General features: G+C 50.7%; 2 protein-coding genes across 3 annotated transcripts in view; one reads left to right on the plus strand and one right to left on the minus strand.

Annotated features, from left to right (window-relative positions):
- Positions 1–14,916, minus strand: part of Dnmt3 (DNA methyltransferase 3) — a 61,552-nt gene that overhangs the window by 13,282 nt on the left and 33,354 nt on the right. The window contains exon 1 of one of the 2 annotated variants that reach the window (XM_076619623.1): positions 10,336–10,804. The exons of the other annotated variant lie outside the window; for it this stretch is intronic. The gene's annotated coding sequence lies outside the window, so the exon portion shown is untranslated. Of the gene's footprint in view, positions 1–10,335; positions 10,805–14,916 lie in introns of those variants that run through there. 2 annotated transcript variants of the gene reach the window in all.
- Positions 284–14,916, plus strand: part of Tdg (Thymine DNA glycosylase) — a 53,671-nt gene continuing 39,038 nt past the window's right edge. Inside the window, exon 1 of the mRNA XM_076619624.1 lies at positions 284–2,301. Within this exon, the coding sequence (XP_076475739.1) occupies positions 2,114–2,301 (188 nt within the window). The 5' untranslated portion in view covers positions 284–2,113. The remainder of the gene's footprint in view (positions 2,302–14,916) is intronic.

A 14,916-nucleotide genomic window follows, 5' to 3' on the forward strand; every position in this document is an offset into this window, starting at 1 on the left:
TCGCTGGCACAGATATCGCCGTTGCTACCGTTACTGGTACCAGCAACGTAGTCGTCGTTGTCGTCGTCTTCGTCGTCGTCGTCGTCGTTGTCGTCGTCTTCGTCGTCTTCGTCGTCGTCGTCTTCGTAGTCGTCGTCGTCGTCGTCGTCGTCGTCGTCGTAGTCGTCGTCGTCGTCGTCGTCATTGCCGTCGTCGTCGTCGTCGTCGCCGCCGCCGCCGCCGCCGCCGACGCGGTCGGCGGGAGGCTCTGAAACCGAGCGAGACCGAACGTAGTCGATGGAGGTCGGAAACGCACGAACCTCTCGGCTCGAGCGACCGAACCAGCGACACGGCCAAGCAGTGCGGCGCCGACTCTTGCTGCCGCGGTTTCAACATCCGTGGTGTGCGTGGACGAATGTTTACGCGACAGTAGACTTCTCGTCGAAACGAATACGGAGCAAGGCGTATACAGCGAAGGATAGAGAAAGCAGATAGAGACGGGATAGAGTCGGACACCGAAGACAAAGGAGAGAAAAGAGACGAAGAGAAGGCGCGTTCGCGGTGGAGTGTCGTATCGTGGAGCAGCGTACCGAGGTTTAGGAGCGGTACACGTCGTTACGTTATCGAGAGCGAAATAACGCGACGAGTCGTCCGGTTGGCGAGACGACCGAACGAACCATCGACGCTCGTCCAGTGAAACGGAGAAAGAGGCAAGAGAGGGAGAAAAAGAGCGAGCGAGCGAGCGAGAGAGAAAGGCGGAAGACAGGAAAAAAAGAGAAAACATTGTGCCGTCTTTATCGTTCGGGGCGTGGGTGCAGCGAACGCGAATCCCTCGGACGAGACCGCTTTGCCGCGAGCGAACGAGCAAGAGAAGCGAGAGCGAGGAAACGGACGAGGAGCGAAAGAGATGGTGGAGGACGGAACGGATCCGTCGCGAGAATCGAGTCGAGTAGCCTTTTCTTTGGTCGGCGCGTCTTGAGGAGGCCGAGCAACGCAAACCGTGCAGTGGCATTGCGAGCGAAGAAACGAGAGTCGAAGACGACGAAACCAAACGAGAGGAGACGCTAGAGGAGACGCGAGAGGGTCGACCGAGAACCGGCAACGCGGAACAGGAGAAACTCGAAGAGAAGAAAGTTTTCGGCCGAGAGGGATACTCGGCTGGCTGAACCATCGCAGTTGTGGTGGTCACGTGTAGCCGCGTACGGGTGAAAACTGCGAGAGAGCAGCGTCTCTCGAAAAGGTCTGCAGCCAAAAGTATCGACACAGCTGGACACCGTGGGTCCGGCTAACGACAGCGGTTCGTTTTTCCCTCTCTCTTTCTCGCCCTCGCAACACTTCGGCTTTGGATACACCGAGCCGACGTCAACAGCTGCCCGACGGAGGATCGAGGCGCTCCCGAGACCGACCGTCGGATATCCTGGAGGACGATGACGATGGTGGTAAGGAGGATCACGAGCGGTAACCGGAGGACGAGCAGCACGAGAGGACTCGATTGAATCTCGATCGAATCCGCTCGAATACGCGGCAATCGCCGCCGCCATCGCCGCCGCCGGATCCGTCGTCGTCCGTCTCGCCTCCTTGCCGGCGACCGTCGTCGGCGACCGACCGGGCTCGCCGTCGGTCCCGTCGTCGCGACGGTACGACAGTTTACGTTCAACGCAGGGTGACACACAGTGCCGTAGTAGTGAGTGTTGGTGCGAGCATATTAGTCACGCGGGATCGCGCGCGTTCTTTCTACTCGCGTTACCCTGCCGACGGCTCGCGTTCTCTCCGCGAAGCCGTCGGGGAGAGCGGTCCTGTCTGTCAGTTTGCTTGCTCGCTTGCTTGCTCGCTTGCTTGCCTGTCTGCCTGTACCTGCCTGCCCGCATACCCGTCCGCCACCCGACTGCCTGCCTACCTGTCTACCTGTCCGTCTATCGACCCTTCCAATCTTTCTCTCGAACCTCGCGATCCCGAGTATCCCGACGTTCTTCGACGCCAGGAAGCGTGCTGCTCTCAAAGACTGGCAAAACCGTCGGCAACCACTACCGGTGATACCGTGCAAGTGGTATCGGATCTCGAAAGGACGTGACTCGTTCGCGGACAGACAAATACGCGGTTATTCGCTCGGAAACGCGGCCGATAATCAGCCAGGATGCAGGTGGCAACGCTATTTAGGGAGAGCGCCACCCTCTTGGGTGCCTCTAGCCTGGATCCCCCGCAGACACATCATCATCAGGCTATGCACCCGCAACAACAACAGCAACAACAGCAGCAGCAGCAACTTCAACAACATCCTGCCGACCTGCATTTGGCTCATCACATGCAGCACCACTACAAACTGTAAGTTTCCTATATACGCGAAACCTTTCGCTGTCTTTACTTTTGTTACGCTCGCCTACCGTTTTAACCGCGAAACGTATCAACCACGCGTCTAGAAGGCTTTCGCACCGATCTCCGTTGAGAATCGGAGGCCGAATCCGCGTTCCGACGGTGACGACACAGCGACACAGACCAGCGTTCCCCGTTTCCACGTGAAATTTCACTTTTTGTCTTCGCAGTAACGCGTATCGCGATCGTCCGTTGTCACGGAGCAACGATAGCGCGAGCAAAAGCGCTACAGAAGCGAACAAGTCGAAAGATCCAACACGGTCGCCGTCGGATCGCCAACGAGAAGTTCGAGTTGAAACCGAGACGATGGAAGGATCGTGGCTCGAAAATCTCCGATTCCTTGACGACGACTTGACTTGGTCTCTGTCGCACCGTGCGAATCCTTCAATTTCGTCACAGCCTTTCCCACGAACGCGTTATCGCGTTGTCGTCGATAGGAGCGTCTCCTCTCTCTCTCTCTCCGTCCCTGTCTCTCCGTCTCATGGCCGCGGTTCCACCCTTGGTTCCCGACCTCTCAGGCTTTTTATGAATTTCGTCACGCGCCACGAAGGGACAGGGTAGCATTTGTATTCGTTGCGCAAGGTCCGGTCGTGCCCTCGTTCCTTAAACCGTACAATTTGTTTGAGGTATCTCGTCGTTGAAGTTCCCACCATGGTCTGCGTACCGTGATCGATGTCGCGACGATAACCGAGTGGAAGGCAACGCGCGAGTCGAGCGAGCGTTTTCCTCGATCGGAGAAAAAAAAAAAAAAAAAAAAAGAAAAAGGAAAAGAAAAAAAGAAAAGGAAAAAAGACGAAACGCGTAGCTAAATCCGTCGGTGATCGCATCGTGTGAACATAGTCGCCGATAGCCGTGCGGTTTCTTTTTTCCTTGCGAGGAAGAAGTTTCTTGCAGCGGCTGTGTCCGGCCCGGAAACGGACACCGATAAACGCGTTTGATGCGGCTTCTGGAGAATCAAACCGAATCGAATCGAACAGGAGCGAAGCGAAACCGCGAGAAGTTTGGACCAGACGCGAGGCCGCCAATAGGTCAAGGCTACTAGATTCTCTGCTTCGACCGGTATCTGCTATCTCTAGCCGTTTCCCGGCAAATTCCTCGCCAACTTTCCTCGCCTCTCCATCGCGCTATTCTTCGATACGATCGCGAGTCGCCGATATCCATTTGATCCCTTCGCTTCGTCCGATGCACGAACACGCGCGTCGCCTCGAACGAAACGTCGTTCGCCGTTCGGAAGATGACGCGTGAAACGACGCGCGTGTTCGTTTAACGAAACCCATCGAGCACCGAATTCTCTGGCAAGCAGCGTGTTTATGAATTTTGATGCCTTTAGAAACAAAACTCTGAGAGTTTGTAGATGCGTAAAAACTTTGTAGATGCGAAACTTTTAGCGATACGCGTGTTTTTTATTATTGCATCGAGTTTATGATAAACGACCAATCGGATCTGCATTCCTTTCGAGTGCCTTCCAAGCGACGAACGGTATAGTATCGAACGCTACTACGCGCAGTGGAAAACAGGACTAGGAACGACGAGGCAGAGGTAAAAGGAATATTCCGTTTGCTTCGCTCACGCAAATACAATCGCGTATCAGTTAACGATTAAGTGGCGAATTTTTTTTGTCGAATTCCTATTTTCTCGAACCTTTCCAAAGAGATAATCCAAAGCTAAGTAGAGCGACTTCCTCTATAAGTTTTATAGAGGACACTTTGCTTCCGGTCTGTATGTGTATGTTTTTTTTTTTTTTTTTTCGATACGTTTCTAGTCCTGCTGTTTTTTTCCACTCTGTCGAGCTACATGCGATCCGATATCAACGGATATTATTAAGATACGGATAATTTCCAAATACCCGTGTGGTGCAAGTATCGGATAGAAACTCGATAAAGAAGCGAGAAGAACAGCAGGATTTCTCCCGTAAACGTAAATCAACCGATAACCGCAATCTACTAATAGCGTCCATACTACAGCGGAAAACGCGTGTGAGATCAAAGTCCGTGTGTCTAACCCGGCAGAGTCGATCGGACTTGCACTGGTTGCTGCGAGCTCCGCGTAACGTAGATCTGGCAGATTATCGTTGTTCGTATCTACGGAGGATCGAAGGGAAGGAACGACGAGGAAATTGCGAGTCGGTGGTGCGAACGCGCGATCGCGGTCGTGGTCGCGGTCGCGGTCTCGGCACGGCAACAATCGAAAGATACGAAGGTAAACGAAGCCACGTGGCCGAAGGACGTGTTTTGGCGTGGATAACGCGAGAAAGATATGGTAAACGATTTCATCGCTGCCACCTACGCTCCTCGGACGCGAGCAACAAGAGTAGAGAGAACGCGAACGCGGTCACGTGTCGCGGATAAATCGTGTTTCACCGATAAAAATCGACCTTATCGATAAGATCGAGCCTCCTTCTCGGATCAGTGGTCTGCCTTCTCTTTCTTCGTTGTCCGCTCACTTCCTTCGACTCGCTGCCGGTCGCTCTCGTCCAAGTTATTCATGTATTCCATAAGTTCGGAATACATGAATGGCCTACGAGAGCCAGGTATCCGAGAATCGGCTTCGACAAAGCCGTATTCTTTGCTACGGTAATTTAACACCGTTTAACGTTTCTCTTAGAAAAAAAGCGAAGCGTCCTCCTCCCCCGAGTGTAACGAACGATTGGAACGTGCCAACCAAGGACGAACTTTACACGGACACGTTCGGTCAAAGCTTGCTCGTGCACCGCGTCCAGGGTAGCACCGCGATAAGGATACGCGACCAAGGTTGTCGCATTCACGCGCGATCGGAGGTTCGAAGAGTCGGCTGGAGGTAGAGAACGAATAAGGCTGGAACCGTGAACGACGAACAGGAGACGGTCGACGCGTTCTATGCAAATAGCGTAAATACGTGACGCGTGACGAGTCAGAGTTTAAAGTTCTACGGAGAGTTTGACCACTTTGGACTTGGCGTCGCAACTTCGATGACTGTACAACGTCGCTAACTGAGTCTTGCCGATCCTCGATTCGTTGTTATCGGCGTTGGACTAGCGGAGCTGTAGTCGGGATCCTTTCGCGTATTCTTTCGAGTAGTTGTGCATTTTGATTTTGGAATTGGTCGGAACGTCCGCTGTTACAGCTCGCGCGGAACCTAGCGTCGCAGCCCAGTCTTGGCTAACTCGATCGCTAGCATCGAGGCTGGCGCAATCACGGCAATTATTCTTCGACGGACTAGGATTCTAATTACCTGGGAGCGTTATTACACGAACGACGCAGCAGTCGTGATCGACGCGGCTGATTGTCGCGCGCGTCTGTCGAGAATTCGCGATTTCGGGAAATCGCGATGGAATGGCGAGTACGTCTCGTTCACGGCCGAGTCTCGGATATTCGCGGCACGTAGTCGAAACGCGGAAAAACACTCGGCATGCGTTTTGAAAGAGGAGGAGAGCGTGGCGGCCGATCGGTTAGATCGTTTCCCGCCTAGTGGACCAGAATAAAAGGACAAGCGGAGGAAGAGGAAAGGGGGAGAAAAAGGAACGTAAGGACGAGACGTGCATGACTTTTAGAGTTAACGCGCGTAAATCGCATTCCGAGCGACGCGAAACCCTAACCCCGTGTCTCGACTGGTTCTCCTCTGCTTCCTCGCGCGTCCGTTGCTCCTTTTTTTCTTTTCTTTTTTCTTCCTCGCCTCGCGCTTCTTCTGTTCGTTCTTCTTCCTTCGAGTATGCTCGGTTCGTCCGCGTTACCTTCCTCTCCGGCTCCGTCGTCTCTTCCTTCCCTTCGCGCCGATCATTTTACTCTCCACTCCTTCGCGCCTTTACACTCTGTCCGTTCTTTCTTTTCTTCTCCGTACGTGTACGCGTTCGGCCGTTCCTCTCTCTCTGCCTCCCTCTTCCTTGTTCCGTCACTCTTCTCCTTTCTCTCGCGTCTCGCACACGGTTATCTCCCTCGCGTTTTTATTTTAGCCCGAAGCAAACGTCGAGGTGGAAACGGCGAGCCGGAGGTAGGAAGGAGGGTAGGAGACGGAAAGGAGAGAAGCGAGTAACGCGGCAAAAGAGGAAGAAAGAGGCGGAGAGGGAATAAACGAGCGAGAGAAGGAAAAGTAGGAAGGTGGATGCGAAAGACGGGAAGGAGGGAAGGAGGTGAGGGAACGGAAGAAGAGACGGCCGAGGAGGACGCGGGGCACAAGGGGACGGGTGGCGGGGGCGGCAGGAGGGAAGGTAGGAGGAGGAAGAGGAGAACGAGGAGGCGGCGGCGGCGGCGGCGGCGGAGGAGGACGAGGAGGAGGAGGAGGAGGAGGAGGATAGAACACAAACGGCCGCACGAAGAGAGCTCGTCGAACGGGCTCTGCTCTCCTCTTCTCCTCCTTCGGTTCTCGCAGGCTATGGTTTCGTAACACGCGTCTTTCCCGCTCTCCGCCTCTCTCCTCTTCCACCGGTTGTTCGTTCGTGCAACGCGTTCCACAACGTTCGTGATACGCGTCTTTTCAAAAGTCGAGGACCCGTTCGAGTGACTCGTTCCGTAGAACGGAAGATAGAACGACGACGACGACGACGACGACGACGACGACGACGACGACGACGACGACGACGACAGCGATGTCGCCGTGGTGGCCGGTCCTCCGCTCGAAAAAGCATCGTATCGTACACGATCGATGACGAAGGGAAACCGCGTCGCCAAGAAGATCGAGCAATGACAGACCTAGAGGATCGATTTTGCGTCCGTTTGAGAAGTCGCGCGAAACATCTTCGATCGGAGCGTTTGCTTTGCCATAGCTTCGAAAGCGGCGAACACTCGGAACGCGAATAGCCGTCGTCCGTTGCAGCAGATTTTCGGCGATTCGCTGTGACGCGGATGTTCCGGCCGTTATGGAGGAAAAACGACTTCTCCGCGATCGGAACGCACTACGCATCGGGTGCCACGCACAACGCATAACGCGCTACGTATCGGTCTCGCTACGCCAAACAGCACCTAAGACACCGACCATACGGATCTCTAGGGAGCTCCGTGATTATTCCGGGCGCAAATTTATTTTTATCAAGCTGTACCGGTCTGTTCTCGCTCGGAGGCCAACGTTGCCGGATTAGAACTTTTTCTCTCGAGTCCTGCAAAATCGACCAACTTGAGCGATGCACGAGGTCCGTATCGGCGATGGTTGCGAAAAAAGAAAGAAGAAGGAGGAAAAAGAAATATCGTGGGACTCGTTAAAAAAAGACGGGTCGCGGACTCGGTCGACAGGAACATTTCTCGGGGCGATACGTGTCTTTGGTATTTTCGTTCAACGGCAGCAGCGCGTATCGACGAGAAAGCTCGGAGAACAAGAACCGTTCCGTCTCCGTTTTCTTGACACGGTGCGGGCACAACGTAACGAACGAGCGAGAAATTCGAACGATCCGGCGATTCTGTTGGCAACCGAGTTACGCGTTGTACGCGATTTCGCGGCAACCTTGGCATCCTCGACGGAAAGCGCGTAACGACGTGCGTGAATTTTACGAGTAACCTTCGCGAACTCGAGAATCGCAAAAACTCGAGCGGCGATTACGCATTCGACGGTCGAAAGGAAGTGGAATCGAAAAAGAATCCGCGGATTCGCCAACGCTCGATACGTCGAAGCTTCTTCCGTTACATAATTTCGTTAACAAGTTCGGTCGACGGCTTGGAAATCGCGAATCGAATGCCGAATAAATTACGTCGCGACGTTGCGCATCTCTAGATTTTAGCAAAATTTTATCGCCATTTCAGTGTCTACGAAAAGGTTTTACGGCGTGACGAATCACACGAACTGTACGAAAAGCACGAGCGAACCTGCCACGATCCTCGAATTTGTTACGTCTCGGTCGAATTTTCTACGTTTTAGAGGAATAATCGGCATGTAACCGAGAGATTCGTAATTAAACCGCGGACATTTACGTTCCGTTACGATTATATCTAAAATAAAAGCCATTCTCTTATTGCTTTCTCGAAGATAGTCTAATCTTGGATACGACTGATTTCGTCACGAGTTCGTCGATCGAAACGAGAAGTCTCGCTTATCAATAACGATTCTGCCGTGTTCGACTTGGAGAAATGTCTACCCACGAGAAACTAACGATTTGGTGGAAAATGATCGGGAAGGATGCAGCTAGGGTTAATTGGAAGGGTGTCGAGAGAACACGATTCTGGGACACGGAGAATAAAGTAAAGGGATGAAAATTTGCCAGAGCCACGGAATTTTCGGATTTGCGATCCGGTGACCAGCGCGAACACCTTGGCTCTTCCATCGGAGCAGACCGAGACCGCTCGTAAATAGCTGCCGCACTAGAAGCGGTCGTAAGGGTTTCCCTTATCTGCGTCAGCGTTTCTGCTCGCTCGATTACCTACGGTTTCCTTCGCGTACCAACCCGCCGAACAGTTTCTTTTTTTTTCCTTACTTTTCTTCTTCTTCTACTTCTACTTCTACTACTACCAGTACAACTACTACTACTACTACTACTACAACTACTACTGTTACTACTACTACTACCACTACTACTACTACTACCACTATTTCCCCTTCTTCTCTTCTTTCGATAATCATCCACGCATAGGTGCAGCACGCTGATGTCGAAGCAGAGAATACGTCGTGCGCGTTCGCCGCGTTTCGGGCTTCTCCGGCTCCTCCACGGTTTTCGCTCTTTCGACCTTTTCGTCTCGACAAAGTCGATGTAAGCAACGCGGGTCGCAACATTTGAGAAATGCTCGTAAACACCGAGAACTCGCAGTGCTTTCACGGTGCCTGACACATCCTCCGTCTCGTCCTTCTTCTTCTTCTTCTCCGTTTTTACCTACGATAGGACCTCGATTAAAGGAATTACGGTTATGCGCAAACGTATTCCCGCACTCGTAGAAACTCGTTACGAATACGCACGATAGCCGATGATCTCTAAAATATTTTGAAATTTTAATTAACACGGTAAACAGAAAGAAATGGTATGGTAGTTTGAAGTATGGAAGTATAGAGGATATTCGGTGCAAGTATACATTTTCTAGAAGAAGTGATAAAATTGTTTAAACAGCCAATTATATTCATTATATTAATAAGCTTCGATATACAGTGCCACTACTTTTAAGGCTTATTATATACTTTAGATAGCCGTTCATGCCGCATGCTAAATTTCCGCTAAATAATACGCTTCCAGTTCAACGTCTTGTACACGTCGGAGGTTCGAATAAGGAGCGTTTAAAAGATCCGAGTCGCACTGTATTGGTAAACCGTGTTCTTTAAGCGTAAACTTGTCAAACTTTCTAACGCGACGAATAATATCCGTGGAAAAGCTCGTCGTCGACGCATCGGCCAAACGAAACACAAACAACTACGAGGATACGTGTAGTTTCGCCGATTGTCGTTAGCCAATTTCTCCAAACTGCCTGTTCTCAGCGGATCGCTGTATCCTCGTAATTTCAGGAGAAAATGTTAAAAGGAAAAAAAGAAAAAAAAAAGCGAAACGTAGGAAAGCGGCATTTTCCAGCGTTAATGAGAAACGTATCGAGCTCCATTTGGCAAGGAACGCGATAACGAGCGTTCGATGAGTCATCCTGCTTATCGAACGCGAAACAAATTGCGAAAAGGTATTTACAACGGAAATGTTTAACCGTTGCATACGTTCGGGTGTACCGTTCGTTCGAGTTATCCTCTGTTTAGACGATCGCCTTATCTGTTAACGCTGCGATACAGCGCACGAAATAAGAAACGTTGGCGATATAAATATGCTCGATGAACCGGTTTCGGTACGGACCGAGCAAGGACATAGCGTGTTTCGGCCGCTACACGAACGTGGAAAAATGAATTCTCGCTTTGCGCTCGCCGCTTTTGAAAATACGATAGCAAAAGAGAAGAGAAGAGAAGAGAATAGAAGAGAAGAGAAAAGAGGTGGAAATCACGTGGAAGACAGTAGCAGACTCGGTCTTATTAAGACCGCAATTAGGCCGTATTACCGAATTACGTTACAATTGAGAATAACGAACATACGCGGTAATAAATTACAACGGTTCGCGTAATCATTACCTCGAAGTTTCGTGTAACAGCGTCCCTATCAGTTTACATTTGACTTTAATTGCATCGCGGTACGACGGCGCTGCTTTTTGGAGTAGATTCGCCTGCCACCGGTCAGAGAGTTATAACGATCTGAATAATTAAACACACTTTTTATAAATTAATACAATAATACACCACTGGTTTGCCAGATATTACGCAACGTTCGTTTAATTATGCCCGTCACTGAATTTTAAGATACGTCCCGCAACTTTCTTCCTCGCCACTTGCTTCGCCGCGAAACGTAAATTAAACGCATGGCCGTGAAAGCGAAAAAATTTGGAACTTCTCCACCGAGACGAGGTAATCGAGTCGCCGAGACTCTCTCGTATTCCATCTTCCTCTTCGCGAACGATAGGAACGGGAAAACGCGAAGGACAACAACGATAGAAACACAGCAACGCGAAAAGAACGACGGACTTGCCAAAATTACGACACGCGATCTTCTTTTCTTTGTCCAACGACGGACAATGAGAGAACGAAAGACAGTGCGTGGTTAGCGTGTAATGACGCGCGTCGCTTCGCGCGATGACACGCATACGCGTACAGCGACACGGTGAAAACGTGCATCGAACGCGCAAATAGCACTTGCACGTACGTTTCGTCTGTACGCACGAAGGTGCGCGAATGCGCACTGCTCGCAACGTGTGTAATGTCTGTCCGTGCCTTTACAAAGGACGATCGCAGCCTGTGTTTCGATTTTATACTATACGAGCCAACATTAAAGAACGGGTCATTTTTTAATCAGACTTGCCGCAAACCAGCGAGTTTCGTTTTTTTCGCCTGTGTGTTCCACGCGCGTTTTAACAGTCCGTTCGGTTGTATGGAAAAGTACACACGAGCACGCTCGTATCTTCACACCTAAAAGAGTTGAACGTTAACGTTCGAACAAGGTTTGAACGAAGATCGTTGTATAATATGGCGTATTTATACAGGGTGGTTGGCAACTGGTGGTACGAGCGGAAAGGGGGTGATTCTACGCGAAAAAAGAAGTCGAAAATATAGAATAAAAAAAATTTTTTTTTTTTTTTAATTTTTCCATCGAGACAGTGAGATCCGGTATAACGAGACGCGACAAAGTGCACGCGTACCGAGCGAAAATTCATAGTCGATCTTCTCGAAAACGAAGCCTCGAACGAAAAATTTGTATTCTATATTTTCGACTTCTTTTTTCGCGTAGAATCACCCCCCCCCTTCCGCTTGTAGTACCACCAGTTACCAAATCATCCTGTAGAAAATACAAAGTACAACTTAACGTCGTATACCGTAAAATCAGCGATGGAAATGAAAATTCTGCGAATTTATATTCGGTCACGTATTTTTCCATTTTTCCAAGGGTCGTGCGGTTTCGGTTTTATGGTTGATCAAGTTATGGCTAAAACGCGGATCTTGTGAGAAACTCGACTGTACGCAAACTTACGAGATACGTGTAACGTACAAGGACGAACAAAAACAAATCTCTACTTGGAATCTAATGCCTCGGTTGCGTTTCTAAGAACTCGAATAAACATCTACAGTTTATTTATAATGTTACTTTACAAACTAAGCCGAAACTACGTAAAAAATTCATTATCGTTGTATGTTCTCATGACTGATGAAATGTTATGTATAATGAATTTTTTAGCCATAATACTAGGCTCTCGTGAATAATACCAATGAATCGACACGCGCCATTCCGATCGTCGAACAGCCGATAATTCAACGAACGTCGAATTCGTTCGTTTCTGTCACGAACGAAACGTGTCCAACCGAGATCGACTTGTCCTCGCTACCTTTGATTCCACGATTATACGAGTTTGTCGTCCAGGAACTGCACGGTTAACGACTTAACGCGTTGATTGCAGAGTCGAAGTGGCGTGGCCGTTCAACGCGACAGAAATTATTTTCTTGACACGTTCAACGACGTCGAAAGAAATACGCGATTACGAAGAACACAGAATTCGGTGTTCGTCGTCGAGCGTCTTCCTCGATCGATGAAAATCGCCGTCAGTCGACGAGAGATCGCGCGTACCCTCGATAACGCGTAATGGTGGCATTTACGATTAGCGGAGTCGGTTGTTACGGACGAGTGCGAGCGCAAACGCGCTGCGTTTCTCGTAAATCTATGGTACGTTGAAAGCGCGAAGCGTGCGAACCCGCAAAATCTCGCCGTTGCGTTGACTGAAAACGATCGACGTCCGATCGGTTGCAATTTTGTTCGCGCGTACGGATGCAGCGTTTCGACGGACGACGCAGCGTCGGACGCGAATCTCCACGCGGACTTGTCTCCGTTGTTCTCCGCCAGCAACGTTTCTACCGCGCCTATGCGATATTTACGACGCGCCTTTACGACGCGTGCTCGTAAAAAGCTAACGCGAGTGTAATCGTTCGAATCGATTGGAGAAGGTTTGGCGAAAGTTTCCAGCTCGCTATCTCTCGTTGCAAGCCCGTAGTAAGCGGGGATTTGGTTGGTGCCGCGTGAGAGCGCTAACAAGAGGCGAAACTTTCCGGAATTCGGCGAGAAACTGGCAAGTTTGAAACACGCGACTCGCGCGCAACCCCTCTCGCGCCCCTTTACGAAGAATTTTCGGCTGGTTGTTGACAAGTTTGGGAAAGTCGCCCATGAATATCTTCGACCGGTCGTCGCGTGCGCACGTCCGAGCGAAACTTTGATCGGTAGATACCCTCAGGCATCCGAGCTATGTTCTCTCTGGCCATCCAGCATATCGGACGTACGCGTGGCCCTCTTGTTTACGCGCCCGAGGCATGTCTCGCCTTTTCAGTTCGGCCAACCCATCTTCGTTTTTCGCCACGTTACCGCGATCGTCTATCGTCCTCGCGTTTTACTTTCTACGATGTATCCGGTGGACAGTGGCGTCCCGATAACAGGTGCGTCGACGGCTAACAGGTACACGAGCGGTATCGATCGATCAATCCGTACAACGACATACAAATTTTCCCTCTTCTCCTTTGCTTCGTGTTGCCCTTATTTTCTCGGGTTTTTTTCCGTCAGCGGAGGACGACGTAGCTTGCTCGTGGTTTGTCGGTTGTTTCTTGGACGGAAAGAACGAAAGGCAACGGGAGGGCGCGCGAGAATCGCGAAGCGTGACTGGCGAACTTTTGGCACCGACCACGGTAAATGGTTTACTGTCGGCTATGCGAGAAATTACGAGGCGATACGGGGCAACGGAGGAGGTCGTCTGGGAGGGCGGCGCGCTCCTCTTCGCTCTCGCTTTTCCTTACTCTCGCTTACCCTCTCCGTTTCTCTCTTCTGCTTCCCGCACCCTCCAACGGCCCCACCAGCTGCGCCGCCCTCACCCTCTCGTCCTCGCGTCGCTGTAGCAGTCGCTTCAAAACTCGGTCAAAGTCTCGTCGCCGTGGCGTCTCGCTTTGGGGATTCGAAGGAAGGGTCGTTTCTCTTTCTCTTGATCTCCTTTTTCCCCCGCCCCTGCCCGTCTTCGCCCAAACTCGTTCCACGTTTCTTTTCCCTTCGCCGGTTCTCCTCTTTCCTTCTCTGTTATTCTGCCACGTCTCCTTCTCTTTCCGTTTCCTTTCTTCCGTTCGCCAGGCGCTGTTCTCTCGCGCGTTCGCACGCGAACGCAAATATCCGCGTTGGCGCTACCTCTGGCTTCTGCTTTTGGATTTTCGTTCTCTGCTCGGCCGACAGTTTTCAGGTCACACGGACGACCTCGTTTCTCTCCGCGAAACGTCTTACCGCCCGACCGGAGAACATTTGGAGCGTGGAAGATTTTCGGGGGAGGAACTGTCGGATCGAGACTGCAAATTTCACCCGGCTGCCGGCTAAACGTTTTCCGAGAACGCCGAGACTCGTTCCAGTCGTTTAAGCTCGCCAATAGCATCGCCGACGTCGCCGTCGACGCCGTTGTCGTTGGCATCGTCGGCGACGAAACTCCCACCGACCGGACGATTCTCCGTTAATTTAAAGAAGCGGAGAATAAATTTGAAAATCGCGAGCCTGTTCGACGCCACGGTTAACGAAAACCGGTTAATTCGTTAACTCGTAACTGGCACGGTGGTCGTTTCGTCACACGCTTACAGACGTTCGGTAATTTGGAAAAGGTATCGTTAGCCTAACGTACGTACGATGGTTCACGGAAATATTCGAACATTCGAGGAAACCGTCGACGAATACGTAGGTTACGCGCGCGATACGAAACGTTTTGAAATTTCATTAGCACCGTAGCGAGACGCAACGATCGCGATTATATCGGTGAAATTTGAAACGAGTGTGACGGTGTACAGGTATGTACAGACGTTACAACATATTTATTGCGAGCTTTGCGAACATCGCTAACTGCTTGAACAGTGGATCGTTCGTTGTATCGATAAACCGCGATATTTAACGAGAATACAAACGTAAATTACACGTTCAAGATCGCTGTACGTTATACAACGTACGCGTGTATTTCGAAATTGTTTCGCGATATTTTACCGATACAGTGTAGCGATCTGGCTGTTCGAGTTTTCGCAAACCGGAGACACGCGCTAGAACGATATTTTTCAAACGAGACGGCTCGCTCGATCGCGATTGAGCTATTTTTTTAAACGACCGTC

The sequence above is a fragment of the Bombus vancouverensis genome, chromosome 6, assembly GCF_051014615.1.
Source record: "Bombus vancouverensis nearcticus chromosome 6, iyBomVanc1_principal, whole genome shotgun sequence".
NCBI lineage: Eukaryota > Metazoa > Arthropoda > Insecta > Hymenoptera > Apidae > Bombus > Bombus vancouverensis.